Source organism: Saccopteryx bilineata, chromosome 8, assembly GCF_036850765.1.
Source record: "Saccopteryx bilineata isolate mSacBil1 chromosome 8, mSacBil1_pri_phased_curated, whole genome shotgun sequence".
Taxonomy (NCBI): Eukaryota; Metazoa; Chordata; class Mammalia; order Chiroptera; family Emballonuridae; genus Saccopteryx; species Saccopteryx bilineata.
Window position 1 is genome coordinate 69,255,598 of NC_089497.1, and position 18,918 is coordinate 69,274,515.

The 18,918-nt window shown below is 37.3% G+C and overlaps 1 protein-coding gene, 1 non-coding gene and 1 pseudogene across 2 annotated transcripts in view; all 3 read right to left on the reverse strand.

The window, feature by feature from the left end:
- Positions 1-18,918, reverse strand: part of VPS8 (VPS8 subunit of CORVET complex) — a 405,986-nt gene that overhangs the window by 341,240 nt on the left and 45,828 nt on the right. The window contains exons 4-7 of the mRNA XM_066240876.1: positions 10,214-10,344; positions 4,707-4,800; positions 1,358-1,390; positions 366-420 (exon numbers count right to left, since the gene is read on the reverse strand). Of these exons, the coding sequence (XP_066096973.1) occupies positions 366-420; positions 1,358-1,390; positions 4,707-4,800; positions 10,214-10,344 (313 nt within the window). The remainder of the gene's footprint in view (positions 1-365; positions 421-1,357; positions 1,391-4,706; positions 4,801-10,213; positions 10,345-18,918) is intronic.
- On the reverse strand, positions 5,953-6,028 carry TRNAT-UGU (transfer RNA threonine (anticodon UGU)). Its single transcript has one exon. It is a non-coding gene; the product is annotated as a tRNA-Thr (tRNA).
- Positions 14,711-15,600, reverse strand: LOC136312176 (ubiquitin-ribosomal protein eS31 fusion protein-like; annotated as a pseudogene).

An 18,918-nucleotide genomic window follows, 5' to 3' on the forward strand; every position in this document is an offset into this window, starting at 1 on the left:
TCTTTCCTGGAGATCTTCTAGAATACCTGTTATTCAGACATGATTTAGGATCAAAAGTCACCCCTGTCACCCACCACCAACTGAAGGCAGACAAGATGACAACCCAAGGTCCCTTCCAACTTTATATGCTTTTTGTCTAGGTCTGCAGACAGTAAATAGAAGTGATAACTCATAAATTCATAGAGAAAATAAATTTGCAACAAGCAACAAAATGAAGCTGAGTCAAGTAATTTTTAACTATCAAAAAACTACTTTTCAAGTTTTTGGTTTTTTCCAAGAAAATGCAGTTTACTATGTAAACTATGATAAAACCCAAAAGGATACTTAATTTTTAAAATAAAAAAGTAAGTACTTAGAAAAATTACCAAATATTAAAGCCAATCCATGAGATGTACCCACTGCTATCAGACTGGACACCGCCTGAGAACAAAAGGGAAGGTTATTATTTTAAGACAGGATAGCAAGGACTTAGAATAAGCAAATTTGAATTTGTTGATCTTCTTTTCTCTAGGCACCAAATGGCATATCAATAATATTACAAATAAAGAGAATTTCATCTAGGAGGCAAAACAGGAAATGAAACTCAGGACATTTTATTTCTGGGAATCCCTCTAAATTTACTCTAAGGGTAACAATATCAAACTATCATATGTTCAACATTATAGAGAATAACATGATACTTAACTTCCTCTAAAGCAAGAAATTCAGGGGTCCAGACAAAATGAGAGACACTTACGCTACCCAACCAAGAATCTCCTATGAGGTGTGGAGAAGGGATTAGGAAGCTCTTCTCTAGTTTATTTCCAAAAGGAGCCAAAAGGCACCAAAAATGTTCATAATTCAGCCAACTTCCTCACCAATCAATTAATAAGAGCTATGGAGGCAGCTGGAAATAGTCAAGAAAGGAGGGCTCTAGTGGGCTTCACTATGCCCAGTTCTCTACAATCACTCCACAGGTTTGCTCGGCAGGCCTAGCATCAGAGTTCAGAGCAGTTAAGTGTACTCTTTACCAGAAAATGATTGTACCAAATACTGTTTTCCACTCCTATAACCAAAGGGAGGCCAAATCACAGAAGGAGCAAATTTACTTGGGCAGGGTAGAACCACACACAAATAAATCTGGAAAATGCTATTCATTATTCCATTATATGCTTCTCAAACAAAAGCCTTTAGACTAACAATACACTAGAAAGAGAACATTCAACATGGATAGACTTTTAAACCTGATTACTGACAATAAACTATATAAATTATTACAATAATTTCTATAATACTTTTAAACATTAGAAGAATAAATCTAAGAAAACCCAAGCAAATAAGAAACTTATCTTTAAAGAATTATTTAAAGTATACTTACAATTGCTGTAGGCAAACCAGCATCTACTTTGTCCTAAATGAAATTTAGAAATAAAAGTATTTGAAAAGATATTCTCATTATAAAACAGAAACTGGTATAAGGCGTTCTTTTTTACATATATTTTGATTCAAATCAATTCATACAAGAGATAGGACCTTTGTTTTTGCCCTAAAGGATACTACAGAAGTTGTATACACCAAGAAAGCATAAAGAGCAAGAGAAAAATGTCATCTTATTTGACTTACTGTAACAGATACTTTAGGAAAGGTATTGATTATAAATGAAAATGTAAAGGAAAAGAGAGCTGAGAGGTTCTAGTTTCAATAATGTGAGTAAAGTATAAGTACTATGGGTCAAAACAGTAGGAGTACAGAAAGTTTTAGAAAAAGAAAACACATGCAAAAGATACTCTTCTTCAAAGTAGGAGCTTCCTATCCAGTAGATTATGCAATAATCCCTAAATAAAACCTGAGCAAGGCATAGTCAGTCAGTTCTCAAGCATGCGAAAATCAAAAATTAAGTGCTAGTCCCAGCTCCTTACCAGTAACTAACTGTATGACCCTGGGAAAATCAGCTAACCCTTTTGGATATTAATCACCTCTGTTTCTGACAATGTGGTCAGTTAGTTACAATAATCTCTCAGAAGGAAGAATCTATTTTACCTGACTTAATAGAGCTTCCCAGGATTTAATGAGAAAGGGCATGGGACTATGCAGGAAAAAATCACCAAGGCTGCTATGTACAAGGTGTGTGTGTGTGTGTGTGTGTGTGTGTGTGTGTGTGTGTGTGTGTGTGTGTGTGTGTGTGTGTGTAAAGCTTGCCTAGCATAACACTTGACAATTAAGAAGTATGCAATAAATACTTGCTAAATGACTGATGTGTGTCTAAATGACTGATGTGTGTCCCAGACAGAGAAAAAGAATGAGACAGCAGATGAAGAACATAAACAACATTCAAAATGGAACCTGAATAATGAAATCAGAAGTCAGTTAACTTTAAAAACTAAAAACCACAGGCGTGGGAAGCCTTTTAGAGATTACAGAATTTTAGTACTGGTGTTGCAACATTTTAGGGTAGTGGTTTTATGAAATCAGATGCATTAGACTCACCTGGATACCTGTCAAAATGCAGATCCCTATGCTACACTGCCAGAGATTCCACGTCAGCTAACACTGGGGAAGTGCCAGGAACCTGTGTTTTAATAAGCACTCCAGGAGATTCTAACGAGTAGACACATTTTACAAAAACACCATATTAAGATATCTCTTTTATCTTAGGTAATCATTAAAATGATAAATATCCTTTACAATTTAATTTGAATTAATTTTAAATATAGTCACAGGTCATATTACTTTGAGGAGGTTTCCAAAATTAAACAATCAAGTTCACAACTCCAAAAGTTTCATCTCTGCCAAGTGTTCTGCAGGCATGGATTACAAAGTCGTGATGATCAAGGCCCCATGCGGCCCTAATAACATCACTATCCACATGGCTGAAGGCATTACTGAACCACTATTCAGGAGAGATACCAAAAAATATAACTAGCTTTACATGTTAATAAACCAACCATCACAGAAAAGCATACACTTCAAATTGAGCTGGTAATCCAGAATTAGGAAGGCAGAGTAGAAGACTGTCACAGGAAAAGCAGTTTTCATTTTAACATACCAAAGGCGCTCGGCCATAGCAATGAAATAAGAACAGAATGCAAACACTCTGGGATTTATTAGAATTTCCCCCTACTCTTTGAGGAGGAGGAGAGACCCTTTTAAATAACAGATTTATCTAATCATTGTTCAGTGTCTGAGTTTTAGTTCAGTCTCCATTATTCAAAATATTTTTTAAACTACACAGGTGGGTCAAATGACTGTTCTGGTTCATCTTGATTTTGAAAGGAATGAATTTCATCACCTACATAAGGATTAAATTCAGAAAACGTCATGGAAATGTAATCCTCAACAGGTGGTTCCCATTCTAGAAAATATGAGTTACTCTCCACCTAAAAGAAGAAGGACAATTGCCCAGGTTTCCTCCTTTGCTTGACTATCTTTCTATTTAAATAGACCTCCTGATATATGAGCTGGGTCAGGGTATACCAACTGCCCACAGAGAATACTTTTCCTTTCTTTGTTTTTTTTTAAATTTCTATTGTTATTATTTTTCCTATCTGCAATAAGAGCTTTCTTTAATAAACCTGAAAACTGCAATGTGGTTATGGTGTCATGATGCCACTTCTGTAGTAATCTCTCCCTCTCCTAAAAAATCAAAACTTTGTCCACATTGAATATGCAAAATGCCAATTAAACTTCATGAAAAAAACATAAAATACATCAAAGTTCCTGAAGCATGAATCTGGCATCATCATCATCATCTTCATCATCATCATTATACACAGGATCTATCATCATTATCATCACCATTTTCACCATTATATACAGAATCTATCATCATCATTATGACAATATATACAAGATCTATCATCATCATCATCATCATCATAAACAGGATCTATATATTGAACTCAGAAAACTAAAATTAAAAGACTATAGGCTTTAGGGTCAAAGAGAAATTTGATAAAACATACCAGAATCAGTGCCTATTGTCTTGATAAACTACTAAATATTTTTGCATTAGCCCAGGGCTCTAAATCATTTTCAAAAAACAACCCACACAGATTCTCTTCCAGCCATTACCTACTAGACATAATCACCAATGTCACCTCCATTTCACAACAAAGAAGCACTAGACTTGAAACCAGAAACCCCAATTTTGAGTAATTGCTCTGCTATCTCCTAACCGAATGTAAGATGAATTAATACCACCTCTCTAAACCTGTCTTCTCGTTTGAAAATAGGACATGGCTTTCCCTACCATGAAAGTTCAAAGAGGAAATGAAATTAGGTGCATGAAAAGATGTTGTGAATTACTAAAAAAAAACAAAACAAAATGAAATTACTCAGTTGTAAAAGATTCTGAACCATTATTTCTTCATATGAAAAGACAAAGAAACAAGCACTCTACCTCAATCAAATACACAAGATGGCAACTAAACTGAAAAGGAATTTAAAGAAAAGGCAGATAGTGTTTCTTTTAGGCTTGCTGCCATATTTCATTTAGGCACACTCAAGACTCTGAGCAGACCTTTATTTTATGGCTGCACTAATTTCTATGTCAAGATGTATAGCCATGTCTTACGAATCAAAAATAATCACACAAAACCCATGAAAGCCAGATTCTATTTTTCTTAAGCCCTGAGCCAAGAGAAGCGTTGCGCTTTGTTTTATGCTCATTCCTACTTCATTATGCCATTGCAGGTTGTAAAGCTGGGGGAAGAGAACAAAGTACTTACAGCTGCAGACACTATCTGGGCAGAAATTCCCTTCAAAAGTGAATGTCGCATAACTGATCCATGGAGTGAAAAAGCATCAGGTAATCTTTTCTTCCTATAAGAAAAAAAAAGTCTCAAAGCTTTGAATGAAAAAAAAAACACATAAAAACAAGAAAAGCAGGGAAAAAAACACTGTATGTTATCTGTTAGTTGTGTCTTGCAGAGAGGCATAAAGAGTCTAATAGTCCCGCATTAAGAGGTTGTGTTAAACCCACCTTGAACCTCAGAGAAGCCAAGCAGAAAAATGAACACAGCCACCATTCCCTTTTCACTTATTCAGACTGTTCCTTGCCCACCTTAATATAGCAAGAGCTTCTGATCCTCAGCAGAAGTGTGCCTGCAGAGCATGCCTCTTACCCTACATGTCCTCATCACCTCTACCTGCCTTCCACCCTTGCCCACCGGGCTTCCTCCTGTCTATAAACACCCTCGCACTCTTCAGCCAACCACCTCAAATTCCCCACCCATTATTCATTCTCTGTTGCTCCTTCTAACAGCAACTTTCACTTAACCTACTCATCATCATACAAAAAAATAATTTTAAAACTTACCAAACACTGAGTTGAGTACCTGCTCTATGTGACTAGAAACATGCTCCGGAGAAACAAAAATATTAAAGTCCAGACTCCTACTCTCAAAGAGCTCACAGACTACCTAGGGGGACTAATATGTAGCTAATTGTTAAATTGAAGAATAAATGCTAGAAAAAGTAAATAAAGCACTACAGAAATAAAATTAATAATTAATCCTATTTATTAGGGGACTATCAGGAACAGCTATAGAAAAGGGAAGATGTCTGATCTGGCTTTGATGGATACTAGAAGTCTGACAGGCTACCAAAAAACAAAAGCAGAAATATAAAGATGTAAAAGTGCACAGTATGGGGGGATCTGAGTATCCAAAAAGCATGAACCAGGATGATGGGGGTGGGAATGCTTAGAGATTAAGTCAAAATAGTAAGCAGAGTCCAGACTGATGCCAAGCAAAGAGGTTTTGGCATTATTAGGTAGGCAAAAAGAAGACATCATATCTTTTTTTTTTTTTTTTTTTTGTATTTTCCTGAAGTTAAAAGCAGGGAGGCAGTCAGACAGACTCCATATGTGCCTGACCAGAATCCCAATGGAGCCTTGGCTGCGGGAGGGGAAGAGAGAGACAGAGAGGAAGGAGAGGGGGAGGGGTGGAGAAGCAGATGGGCGCTTCTCCTGTGTGCCCTGGCCAGGAATCGAACCCGGGACTTCTGCACACAGGGCCGACACTCTACCACTGAGCCAACTGGCCAGGGCCGACACCACATCTTTTAATTAGGTTGTGACCATATCATCAAAATCATTTAAATTGTGGTAGCTCCATAAAAATTTTAGGACTGTTTGCTCTATTTCTGTAAAAAATGCCAATAAAATTTTGATAGGGATTATATTAAACCTATAGATGGCTTTCAGTATTATGAATAGTTTAACAACATTAATCTATTAATATGGAATATCTTTCCATTTATTTGTGTCTTCCTCAATTTCTTCCATCAGTGTCTTATAATTTTCAATGTACAGCTCTTTTACCTCCTTGGTTAAACTTATTCCTGAGTACTTTGTTTTTGATGCTACTGTAAATAAAATTGTTTTATAACTTTTTCTGACATTTTGTTATTAGTATATAGATATGCAAAATGACCCCAGTTAACCAAAGCAAACTTGAGAAAGAACAAAGTTGGAGGCATCTCACTTCCTGATTTCAAACTATACAACAAAGCTATAGTAATCAAACAGTTCGCTACTGGCATAAAAACAGGCACAAATTCCAGTGGAACAGAATTGAGAGCCCTGAAATAAACATGGTCAACTAATATTTGACAAGGAAGCCAAGAATACTCATGCAGAAAAGAATACTCTCTCCTGGCCCTGGTCAGCTGGCTCAGTAGTAGAGTGTCGGCCCAGTGTGTGGAAGAACTGGGTTTGATTCCTGGCCAGGGCACACAAGAGAAGCACCCATCTGCTTCTCCAGCTGCCCCCTCTACTTTCTCTCTCTCTTCCCCTCCTGCAGTCAAAGCTCCATGGGAGTAAAATTGGCCGGGGCGCTGAGGATGGCTCCATGGCCTCCGTCTCAGGCACTAGAATGGCTCCAGTTGCAGCAGAGCATCACCCCCTTGTGGGCATGCCGGGTGGACCCCAGTCAGGTGCATGCAGGAGTCTGTCTGCTCCCTCCAATTTCTCATTTCGGAAAAATACAAAAAAAAAAAGAATACTCTCTCCAATAAATGGTGCTGGGAAAACTGGATAATCACACGCAGAAGAAAAAAAATTATACCCCTATCTTAAAACACTCATAAAAATTAAATGAATTAAAGACTTAAACATAGACCTGACACCATAAAACTCCTAAAAGAAAACAGGAAAAAAGCTCCTTAAACATGGGTCTTGGCAACAGCCTTTTGGATATGACACCCAAAGCACAAGCAATAAAAGCAAATATAAATAAATGGGATTACATCAAACTAAAAACACTTCTGCACAGCTAAAGAAATAAACAATAAAATGAAAAGAAAATTTAGGGAATAGGGGAAAATATATGAAAACCATCTAGCTGATAAAGGGTTAATATCCAAAATATATCAGGAACTCTTACAATTCAATACTAAAAAATAAATAAATAAAAATAAAAGCCAAGTAAAAAAATGGGACATGAATAAACATTTTTCTAAAAACATCACACAGATGGCCAACAGGTACATGAAAAGATACTCAATATAACTAATCATCAGGGAATGCATTTCAAAACCACAGTGAGATATTAACGGTTTTGATATCACACCTGTTAGGGTGGCTATTATCACAAAGACAAGAGATAAATGTTGGTGAGAATCTAGAAAAAAGAGAATTCTTCTGCACAGTTGGGGGGAATATAAATTGGTATAGCCATCATGGAAAATAGTATAAACATTCCTCAAAAATTTAAAAATAGAACTACCATGTGATCCATCAATCCCACCTTTAGGTATATTCAGTAAGTCCCCAAGTCACAAACATCAACTTAGGTACAAGATGTACTTACAAATGAAGCACCATAAGGGTTATTGGTAATTAATGAAAATGGACATCAATGAAAATGATATAGAATTACTCGACTCCCATGGCAAAGAACTAACCAATGAAGACCTTATGGAACTAGAGTAGCAGATGATAACATTTAGGGAAGAAAACAGGGACCTAGAAACTCCAGAACCAAAAACGCTTTATACAAAAGAATGAGCCAATACTTTCTGTCTCACGGAAGCAGGAATGGCAAAGTTAGAGGAGCAAAATCCTGATACAGAGAGGTTCACCAAAGTTTACCCTACAGTTACCAAAAGCCTGAGATGCCACAGGGCCATTTATGGTGAGAAAGAGAAAAGCTCTGTACAAACCTCCCTTGATGCCTCCTTTAAGAAACTGATTCCAGTATCAGAATCAAACCCTGACTCTCTAACACCAGTCCCGTCTTCTCCAACACGTCCATCATCTTCTGCATCATTCAAGATTGTTTAAAGTTGTATTTGAAAATGTGTATTTATATGCACAGAAAGGTAAAAATAAATAATATGTTAAGACAAACATTTGTCTAAGTTGCATTTAATAGGTAAGTGTACTTGTTCTAATTTACATACAAATTCAACTTAAGAACAAACCTACAGACCTATCTTATTCATAACCCAGGACTGCCTATATCCAAAGGAAATGAAGTCATTATGTCAAAGAAATATCTGTATTCCCAAGTTCTCTGCACCATTTTTTTTTTCTTTATATTTCTGAAGCTGGAAACAGGGAGAAACAGTCAGACAGACTCCCGCATGCGCCCGACCGGGATCCACCCGGCACGCCCACCATGGGGCGACGCTCTGCCCACCAGGGGGGGGTGCTCTGCCCATCCTGGGCGTCGCCATGTTGCGACCAGAGCCACTCTAGCGCCTGGGGCGGAGGCCACAGAGCCATCCCCAGCGCCCGGGCCATCTTTGCTCCAATGGAGCCTTGGCTGCGGGAGGGGAAGAGAGAGACAGAGAGGAAGGCGCGGTGGAGGGGTGGAGAAGCAAATGGGCGCTTCTCCTGTGTGCCCTGGCCGGGAATCGAACCCGGGTCCTCCGCACGCTAGGCCGACGCTCTACCACTGAGCCAACCGGCCAGGGCCCTCTGCACCATTTTTACAATAGCTGAGATATGGAAACAATCTAATTGTCCATCTACAGAAAAATGGATAAAAAAGACATGGAATATTATTTAGTGATGAGAAAGAAAGAAATCCTGCCAATTTTGACAACATAGATGGACCATGAGGATATTCTGCTAAATCAGACAGAAAAAGGCAGACTGTATGATCCCATATGTGGCATCTAAGAAAGCCAAACTCATAGAAACAAAAAGTAGAATAGTAGTTGGCAGGGCCTGGGGAGTGGGGGAAATGCATAGATATTAGCCAAAGGGTACAAACTTCCAGTTATAAGATGAATAAGTTCTGAGGAATCTAATGTACAACATGATGACTATAGCTAACAATACTGTATATATTCGAAAGTCAATAAGATAGCTGATCTTAAATGTTCTCACCACAAAAAGAAATAGCAATTATGTGAGGTGACAGAGGTGTGTTAACTAACCCTACTGTGGTAATCATTCTCCAGTATATGTATAGCAAAGAATCACACTGTATACCTTAAAACTACACATTGTTATAGCTCAATTATAGCTCAGCAGAGCTGAAAAAAATGTGAGTTATCTATTTGTAGTAAATAGTGATGAACAGGTTAATATACCCAGCAATGGCCCCTACTGCACAAAAGCTGACAGCTTAAAGAAGACAGCATTGATACAGGCAAAATTTAAGAAGAGAGGAAAAACACACAACTTTATCAACATTTAAAGTTACACATGAATTCAATAAAGTATTTACATTATGCTTCCTCCACTTCTTTCCTTTTCATGTGCTCTCCAAGAATTTGGAAGGTGAAAAGCAGCCAAAATAAACTTATTTAGGGTTAAAAGTCCTTTTCCCAAATCTTTAATCATCTTTGTGATTCTCCTCTGAACCCATTCCAAAGGAGTGAAGGAATGCTGGAGCTGACCTTAGCGAGTGGGAAAAAGGGGGTGAGGAGTATAGGGAACAGAAGATGGTGTAGAAAACCAAGTTCCATGTTTCTACACGGGGCCAGGTTCTATTTGTGCTCCCTTGAAGGCTGTCCTGCTTTTGGAAGTCCCTGGCTGTTATCACGGCTTCCTACTGGAGGTACAGAAGACATGGTCATAGTATCCACCTTTTTAACCTCTCCCCTCAACAGTGCCAAAATCTTTAGGGTCTAATAACCACATTATTTCCACCCAAATGGAGCTTCTACTTCCTATGCAGGGTTTTAGCAGACCATATTGTTCTATAAAAAGACAGTTACATTTTATATGATCAAATATTTCAATTACATGCAAGTGTGATTTAAACAAATAAATACTTACCTTTTTAAGTTGGTTCTGTCACCACTATCTGAGCTTGCCACAGACGAAGTATCATAGGAGTGTGAATCAATAGTATCAATGTTTAACAATGTAGGATCCTCGAGAACAAAAGATTCATCTTCGTCATCAGTCTAAATTAAAAGAATATGGATCAATAAATTCAAAATTCCAAAAAATCTGTAAGTCAGATAGACATTAATGGATTTTTCCAAAATATTCACATGCTTATTTCTGCTTTTCATCTCTTTTCTGTGAATTGTTATTAACCAGAGAGGCATAGTACAGAATTAAATTTCAATTCTAGACAGATATCTTTCTATAAAAAGCTTACTCCAAAAATTCCTTTCTTATAGCAGGAAGAAGAACAGTTATGCAGATCATTGTTAGCTGCAAAATATTTCTTAAAATTCAAATCTGTATAGATGCTGACACATAATCAATACTCATTTGATTAATGAATTGGTACACGTATAGAGTAGGCAGTGGGAAGGCAACTGAGGTTTTTAAGCAGACACACATGATGGGAACCATGTTTCAGAAAGATAATTGGGGCAGTGTGAAGATAAATAAGGGTAGAGGGGGAGACAGAGGCAGTAAGAAGGCTATTGTAACATCAAAGAAAGAGAGGAGAGTCACCTTAGGAAGGCAACAGAAGTCAAGAGAAAGAATAATGAAACAGGCATTACTGAGACAATATCCTAAGTCCCTGGTTACCATTTAAATGGATGGGGTGTTAATAGAGAAAAAGATTCCAAGGTTTCCAGCTTGAGCAACTAAGTAAAAGGTGATACTACTAAGATAAAAAGCAGAAGGATAGCAGATAAGGTAGAATGAGGAGTTTAGCTTTGAACAAGTGGATTCTGAGCAACAGATAGTAAAGAAAAATGTTCTGATCATACCTTCTCTTTCAGCTGCACTACCTTGTGCCTTACCACTTCCATCAATGTTCTTAAGAGAACAGTCCATACTCATTATCTCCGCTTTCTCCACCCATTACTAGCAACTGACAGTTACCCTTGCTGAAGATACTTAGATCCACTGGCCTATTTTCAGTTAGCATGCTCTCATCCTCTATACATCATTTAACACTACTGACCATTTCCTACTTCTTGAAATTTTCTCTTCCCTTGGTTTCTAGTACATCTCTTTGCTGATAGTCCTCCAATTTATGTGGTCTCTTCTTTCACCCACATTCTCTATTTTCTCTTCTACCCAGCCTTTAAATGATGTCCCTCCCCAGGGTTACATTCTTAGTTCTCTTCCTGCTTCACACACTCACTACATGAACAAGCGAATCTGCACCTATACCTTCCAGTACCATGTCATGCTAATGGCTTCGAGAATCTGTGTCTTCAGTATCAACATTTCTCTTGAGGTTTAGCCCCATATTTCCAACTGCTTCTCACATATCTCCATATACAAGTCTTCTAAGAACAATGTTAGGATTAGCAAGGAAATATTGTATAACTTGAGAGCTGTACAAGAGTGGAATGACTGCTGTAGGCAAAGAGAAAGGAAATAATTCAGAAATAAGAACTGTAGCACTAAGGTCTTATACAAGAGTCAAGCCAAATCTTATTTGATTTTCTTAAACAGCCTGGGACATAATTAAAGAAAACAGATCTGCTAAATTAAGCCAGGGTTCAGAGCGTACAGGATAAGTCAAAGAAAAAGTGAAGAAGAGAACTGATGTTATCAATGAGGCTGAATTTAAAATCACCAGCCATACAGCAGGTATCAAGTCTCCCAAACTGACATGGAAAATCTACCCAATGCTACTGAATTTAAGCTGCCATTTGTATGCGTGAATTAGAGACTCTCAAACTTACATGGAAATGCAAAAAAAAAAAAAAAAAAAAAACCCCAAAAACAAGAAAAAGTAAGGTACTCTTGAAGAACAACAAAGCTGGAATATTGCAACTATTAGACATCAAAACCTATTATAATGGCTCAAACATTAGAATGTGATATTAGGGCAATATAGAAAGACCAATGGAGTCACATCTACATATATGATCAGCTGATTTCAAACAAAAGTGACACTCTTTTCAGTAAATGGTGCTGGCTCAGACCATACACAAAAGAATCCCGGATGCATTGCAGACGTTATTGTAAAAGGTAGAACAATAAAGATTATTTTAAAAAAATAAGATAGCATAATCATATCCTTGGAATTTGTAAATTTTTCTTAAATAGGAAACAAAGAAACTAACCATAATGGGAAAACCTAGTAAGATTTTTGAACTACATTAACATTATGAACTACATTAGTATTAAGAACTTCTGATCAGAAGAAACCATTAATAGAGTGAAAAAGTAACCCAGAGAATGGAAGAAGATATTTTCAATACATGTATCTAATAAAAGGCTTATATCCATATCATATAAAGAACTCCTATAAGTTTTAAAAGAAGTTCAATAAAAAAGTGGGCAAAAGATATAAAGAGGCAATTCACAAAAGAGATAGCCAAATGGCCAAAATATATGTTAAGGTACTCCATGGAAATTCAGATTAAAACTATGAAGTAATACCATGACACACTTATGTGAAGGAATGGCTAAGTGAAAAAGAGGAAAATTCAAAAGTTGATGAGGATAGGGTAACCAGAACTGCCATATATTGTGCTGTAAGTATATATTATTACAAGCACTTTGCAAAAACATGGCAGTATCTACCAAAGCTGAACGTGCCCATATCTGATTACTCAGAAATTTTGCACCTAGGTTTATACCCCACTGAAATGTATGTGTTTCTATATGTATGTACGTGTATATATAGCTAAAGACATGAATATTCACAGCAACACTTTTCACAGCCAAAAAAACTACACAAATGCCCATTAACAGTAGAATAATGGTATATACAAAAAAATTTAATGGTATGTACAAAAAATGTAATGAAAAATTACATGCAAAAATATGAATGAATCAAAAAACAAATATTAAAAAAAATAAGTCAGACATACTATATAACTATTTATATGAAGTTCAAAGCAAGCAAAGTAATCAATGGTGGTAGAAGTTGTGATACTAATTATCCTGGGTATGGGTACTGAAGGGGCACAACAGGAATTTCTGGGGTGCTAGTAATGTTTTATTTCTTCGTCCGGATTCTGGTTACACAGGGTATTCAGTTTGTGAAAATTCACCAAGCTGTACACTTATGATTTGTGCACTTTTTCTATATGTATGTTATACTTCAATAAAAAGTTCAAAAGAAATTTCTGACAGCACAATGCAACAGTAGGATTGAAGTGGAGCCAGGACTCCTCTCAGCAACTGGGAGACTAGGCAGAATCAAGAGACTTGGTCTTGATGAGGTCAAAGAACAGGTTTAATGGAAGGGAATAGCAGGGGAGGTTGTTATGGTTAGAGAATGGAATTTCAAAATTAAAAACCTCAGAGATAGCACAGTTTTAAAGGATGACAAGCCTAGTAACATTATTTCATACTCTAAATTCTAAGATTTAGGAAGTCTCAGTAATCACTACCTTTCCATTCTGTAAAATATCCTGGATGTCTATTTCTTCTCAGCCTTTCTCCAGGTTGATTTTAATGGACATTATAGAACATTTGCAATCACATATTCTGGAGTGATTATTTAAACATTTTACTTCTGCCCTTTTCATTTTAAAAATCATTTAGTTTTCCCTGGCTGGATAGCTTTGTTGGTTAGAGTGTCATCCTGATACACCAACATTGTGGGTTCAATCCCTAGTCAGGGCACATACAAGAATCAACCAATGAATGCATAAATAAGTGGGACAACAAATCAATGTTTCTCTCCCACTTTCTCTCTCTAAAATCAATAAATCAAAATTAAAAAAATAAAAATCATTTCCTTTAATACATTTCCTCCCTTCCAGTCTTCATAATGTTCTACAGTTTAAATAACTTTTACTTTCATTTATCTACCTGCCAAGCTCCCTTGAGGTATGAAGGCTGGCCAATTTCATGTTTTTGTTTAATTTTTAATGAATTTATTGGGGTAACATTGGTAAATAAAATTATATAGGTTTCAAAAGTATAATTCTATACTACATCATCTGCATATTGTACTGTGTGTTCATCACCCAAAGTCAAGTCTCCTTCCATCACCATTTATCCCCCTTTCCCTCTATGACCTATCCCTCACCCCCTTTCCCTCTGGTAATCACCATACTGTTGTCTGTGGGTTTTGTTGTTTAATCCCTTCAATTTTGTCACCCAACCCCCAACACCCCTCCCCTCTGACAACTGTCAGTCTGTTCTCTGTATCTGTAAGTCTGTTTCTATTTTGTTTGTTAGTTGATTACATTTTACATATAAGTGAAATCATATGGTACTTGTCTTTCTCTGACTGGTTTATTTTACTTAGCATAAGTCTCCAGGTCCATCCATGCTGTCACAAAAGGTTAAGATTTCCTTCTTTTCACAGCTGAGTAGTATTCCATTGTGTATATGTACCACAGCTTTTTAAATTGTTATTATTCATGTTTTTTATTAACCCATACACAATTACATGTCTTCCAGTTTGTTGAAGTAATAGGTCAGATAACATTTGCAACAATAACATCTGTCAAATAGCTGGCCATAAAATCTCCAGCACTGTATTCATCTGAAGGCACTCTTTTTTTTTTTACTTTTTTTTTTTTTTTTTTTTGTATTTTTTCTGAAGCTGGAAACAGGGAGAGACAGTCAGACAGACTCCCGCATGCGCCCGACCGGGATCCACCTGACACGCCCACCAGGGGCGATGATCTGCCCACAGGGGGCGATGCTCTGCCCCTCCAGGGCATCGCTCTGTTGCGACCAGAGCCACTCTAGCGCCTGGGGCAGAGGCCAAGGAGCCATCCCCAGTGCCCGGGCCATCTTTGCTCCAATGGAGCCTCGGCTGCGGGAGGGGAAGAGAGAGACAAAGAGGAAGGAGAGGGGGAGGGGTGGAGAAGCAGATGGGCGCTTCCCCTGTGTGCCCTGGCCAGGAATCGAACCCGGGACTTCTGCACGCCAGGCCGACGCTCTACCACTGAGCCAACCAGCCAGGGCCTCTGAAGGCACTCTTGATGGAAGCGACAGATTTTGCCATTCTCATTCACTTAGTAGTATTTCAGGTCAGCCAGCTTAACCGTCTTTCTTTACACTTACTCTTCTTAGGAGTGGTGTAAGACTTTTTCCTTTTCTTAGCACCACCATAAAGTCTTGACACAAGATGAAGAGTGAACTCCTTTAGAATGCTGTAGTCAAAGTACTTCCACCTTCCAGTTGCTTGCCAGCAAAGATCAGTCTGCTGATCAGGAAGAATTCCTTCCTTACCCTGGCTTTTGCCTTACATTTCTTCTGTATCCAAGGGTTCAACCTCAAGAGCAATCAATGGTCTTCTCCATAAGGGATTTCACAAAAATCTGCATCATGATGGCAATTCTACTCAGCTACTCATGGGCACTTGGGCTGCTTTCAAATTTGGTGATTGTAAATAACACTGCACTGAACACAGCGGTGCATACATATATGCCTTTGAATTGGTGTTTCAAGTTTCTTTGGATATACTCCCAGGACTGGAATGGCTGGGTCATAAGGCAGTTCCATTTTAACTTAATTTATTATTTAAAGATTTTAGAGAGGAAAGGGAGAGAGAGGGAGAAAAGGGGAGGGAAAATGAGGGAAAGGGAGTGATGGAGAGAGAGAGAAAAAGAGAGAGAAAGAGAGAGGTGGAGGAGGAGCAGGAAGCATCAATTCATAGTAGCTGCTTCTCATATACACCTTGACCACACAAGCCCAAGGTTTCAAACTGGTGACCTCAGCATTCCAGGTCAACACTTTACCACAGGTCAGACCATTTTTATTTTTTTTTGAGGTAATTCCACACTGCTTTCCACAGTGGCTGTACCAATCTGCATTCCCACCAGCAGTGCACAGAAGTTCCCTTTTCTCCACATCATCCCCAACACCTGTTGTTTGCTGATGACAGCCTTTCTGACAGGGATGAGGTGATACTTCATTGTGGTTTTAATTTGCATTTCTCTGATGATTAGTAATGTTGAGCATCTTTTCATATGTCTATTGGCCATCAGTATGTCCTCTTTGGAGAAGTATCTACTCGGATCCTTTGCCCATGTTTTAACTGTTATTGTGTGTGTGTGTGTGTGTGTGTGTGTGCATGTGTGTTTAGTTGTTTTATAAATTCTTTACAAATATGGATACTAATCCTTTATCAGATGTATCACTGGCAAATATGTTCTCCCATTCAGTAGGTTGCCTTTTCATTTTGTTGATGGTTTACTTTGCTGTCCAAAAGCTTTTAATTTGATGTGGTCCCATTTGTTTATTTTTTCTTTTGTTTCCCTTTCCCAGGGAGATATATCAGGAAAAATATTGCTACAAGAAATGACCAAGATTTTACTGCCTATGCTTTCTTCTAGGATTTTTATGATTTTGAATCTAACATTTAAATCTTTAATCCCTTTTGAGCTAATTCTTGTATATGATATAAGAAGGGGGTCCTTTTTTGCATGTATCTGTCCAATATTCCCAACACCACTTATTTTTACTCTATTGTATTCTCTTGCCTCCTTTGTCAAATATTAATTGACCATACTGGGCTCTCTATTCTGTTTCACTGACCTACATGTCTGTTTTTATGCCAGTACCATGTTGTTTTGATTACTATGACCATGTAGTATAGTTTGATATCAGGTAGTGTGATTCCTCCAACTTTGTTCTTTTTTCTCAAGATTGCTGTTCAAGGTCTTTCATGGTTTCATACAAATTTTTGGAATATTTGTTCTAGTTCTGTGAAATACACCATTGGTATCTTGATAGGAATTGTGTTGAATCTATGGATTGGTTTGGATAGTATGGACATTTTAATGATGTTAATCCTTCCAATCCATGAACTCAGTCTATGCTTCCACCACTTACTTGTATCTCCATCAATGTCTCATAATTTTCCAAGTACAGACCTTTTACAACCTTGGTTAAATTTATTCCTAAGTATTTTTTTCTTTTTAAAGTAATTGTGAATGGGATTATTATCTTAGTTTCACTTTCTGATAGTTCACTATTGGTGTATAAAAATGCCACTGATTTCTGGATATTTATTTTGTATCCTACTACTTACTGAATTTATCAGTTCTAGTAGTTTTCTGGTGAAGTCTTTAGGGTTCTCTATATACAGTATCATGTCATCTGCAAATGACAACTTTATGTCCTCCTTTCCAATTTGGATGCCTTTTATTTCTTTTTCTTCTCTGAGTGCTGGGGCTAAGACTTCCAGTACTATGTTGAATAAGAGAAAGCAGACATCCCTGTCTTGTTCCCAATCTTAAAAGAAACGCATGTAGTTTTGCCCATTAAGTACGATGTTGGCTGTGGATTTCTCATATACAGCCTTTATTACATTAAGGTATGTTCCTACTATTCTGATTCTGCTGAGAGTTTTTAACATAAATCGGTGCTTGTTTTTATCAAATTCTTTTTCTGTATCTATTGATATAATCATGTGATTTTTCTTCATTTTGTTTATATGGTATATCACATTTATTAATTTGTGAATATTGTACCAACTTTGCATCCCTGGAATAAATCCCACTTGATCATGGTGTATGATCTTTTAAATGTATTGCTGGGTCCAGTTTGTTAATATTTTACTGAGTATTTCAGCATCTAAGTTCATCAGAGATATTGGCCTATACTTTTCTTTCTTTGTAGTGCCTTTATCTAGTTTTAGAGTTAGGATAATGCTACCTCATAAAATGAGCAGGGGAGTCTTCCCTCTCTTGAATTTTCTGGAATAGTTTTGAGAAGTATAGGTGTTAGTTCTTCTTTCAATGTTCGGTAAGATTCACCTATGAAGTCATCAGTCCAGGACTTGTTTGTTAGCAGTCTTTTGATTACTGCTTCATTTTCATCAGTTGTATCTGTCTATTCAGATTTTCTGATTCTTCCTGATTCAGCTTTGGAAAATTATGTTTCTAGGAATTTATCCATTTCATCCAGATTGTCCAGTGTGCTGGCATATAACTGTTCATAATATTTTCTTATAATCCTTTGGAGTCAGTTGTGATTTCTCTTTTTTTTCCTTTTTAGAAAATTAAGTTTAACAGGGTGACCCTGATCAAGTGTACATAGGTTTCAGGTAAACATTTCTATAGCATTTGAACTGTTGATTATATTGTATACCCATCACCCAGTCAAATCATTTTCCATCACCTTATATTTGTCCCTCTTTATACCCTTCCCCCCACCCCTTCCCTCCCCCACATCCCCCTGGTAACCATTACACTCTTATCTATGTCCATGACTCTCAGTTTTGTGTCCCACCTACGTGTGAAACATACAGTTCTTGGCTTTTTTTCTGATTTACTTATTTCACTCAGTATAATGTTGTCAAAGTCCATCCATGTTGTCATAAATGACTCTATGTCATCACTTCTTATGGCTGAGTAGTATTCCATAGTATATATGTACCACATCTTCTTTATCCAATACTTTATTGAGGGGCACTTTGGTTGTTTCCATGTCTTGGCCACTGTGAATAATGCTGTGATAAACATGGGGGTGCAAGTGTCTTTACATACCAAAGTTTTCAAGTTTGGGGGGAACATACCCAGTACAGGATTGCTGGGTCATATGGTCTTGTTTTAGTAAAAACTAACAGAAAGTAAGATGGTTAGGTGGTTGCAGTGGAAAGTGAAGGGCAAGCATAGAGAGAAACAGGTTTTTAAGGA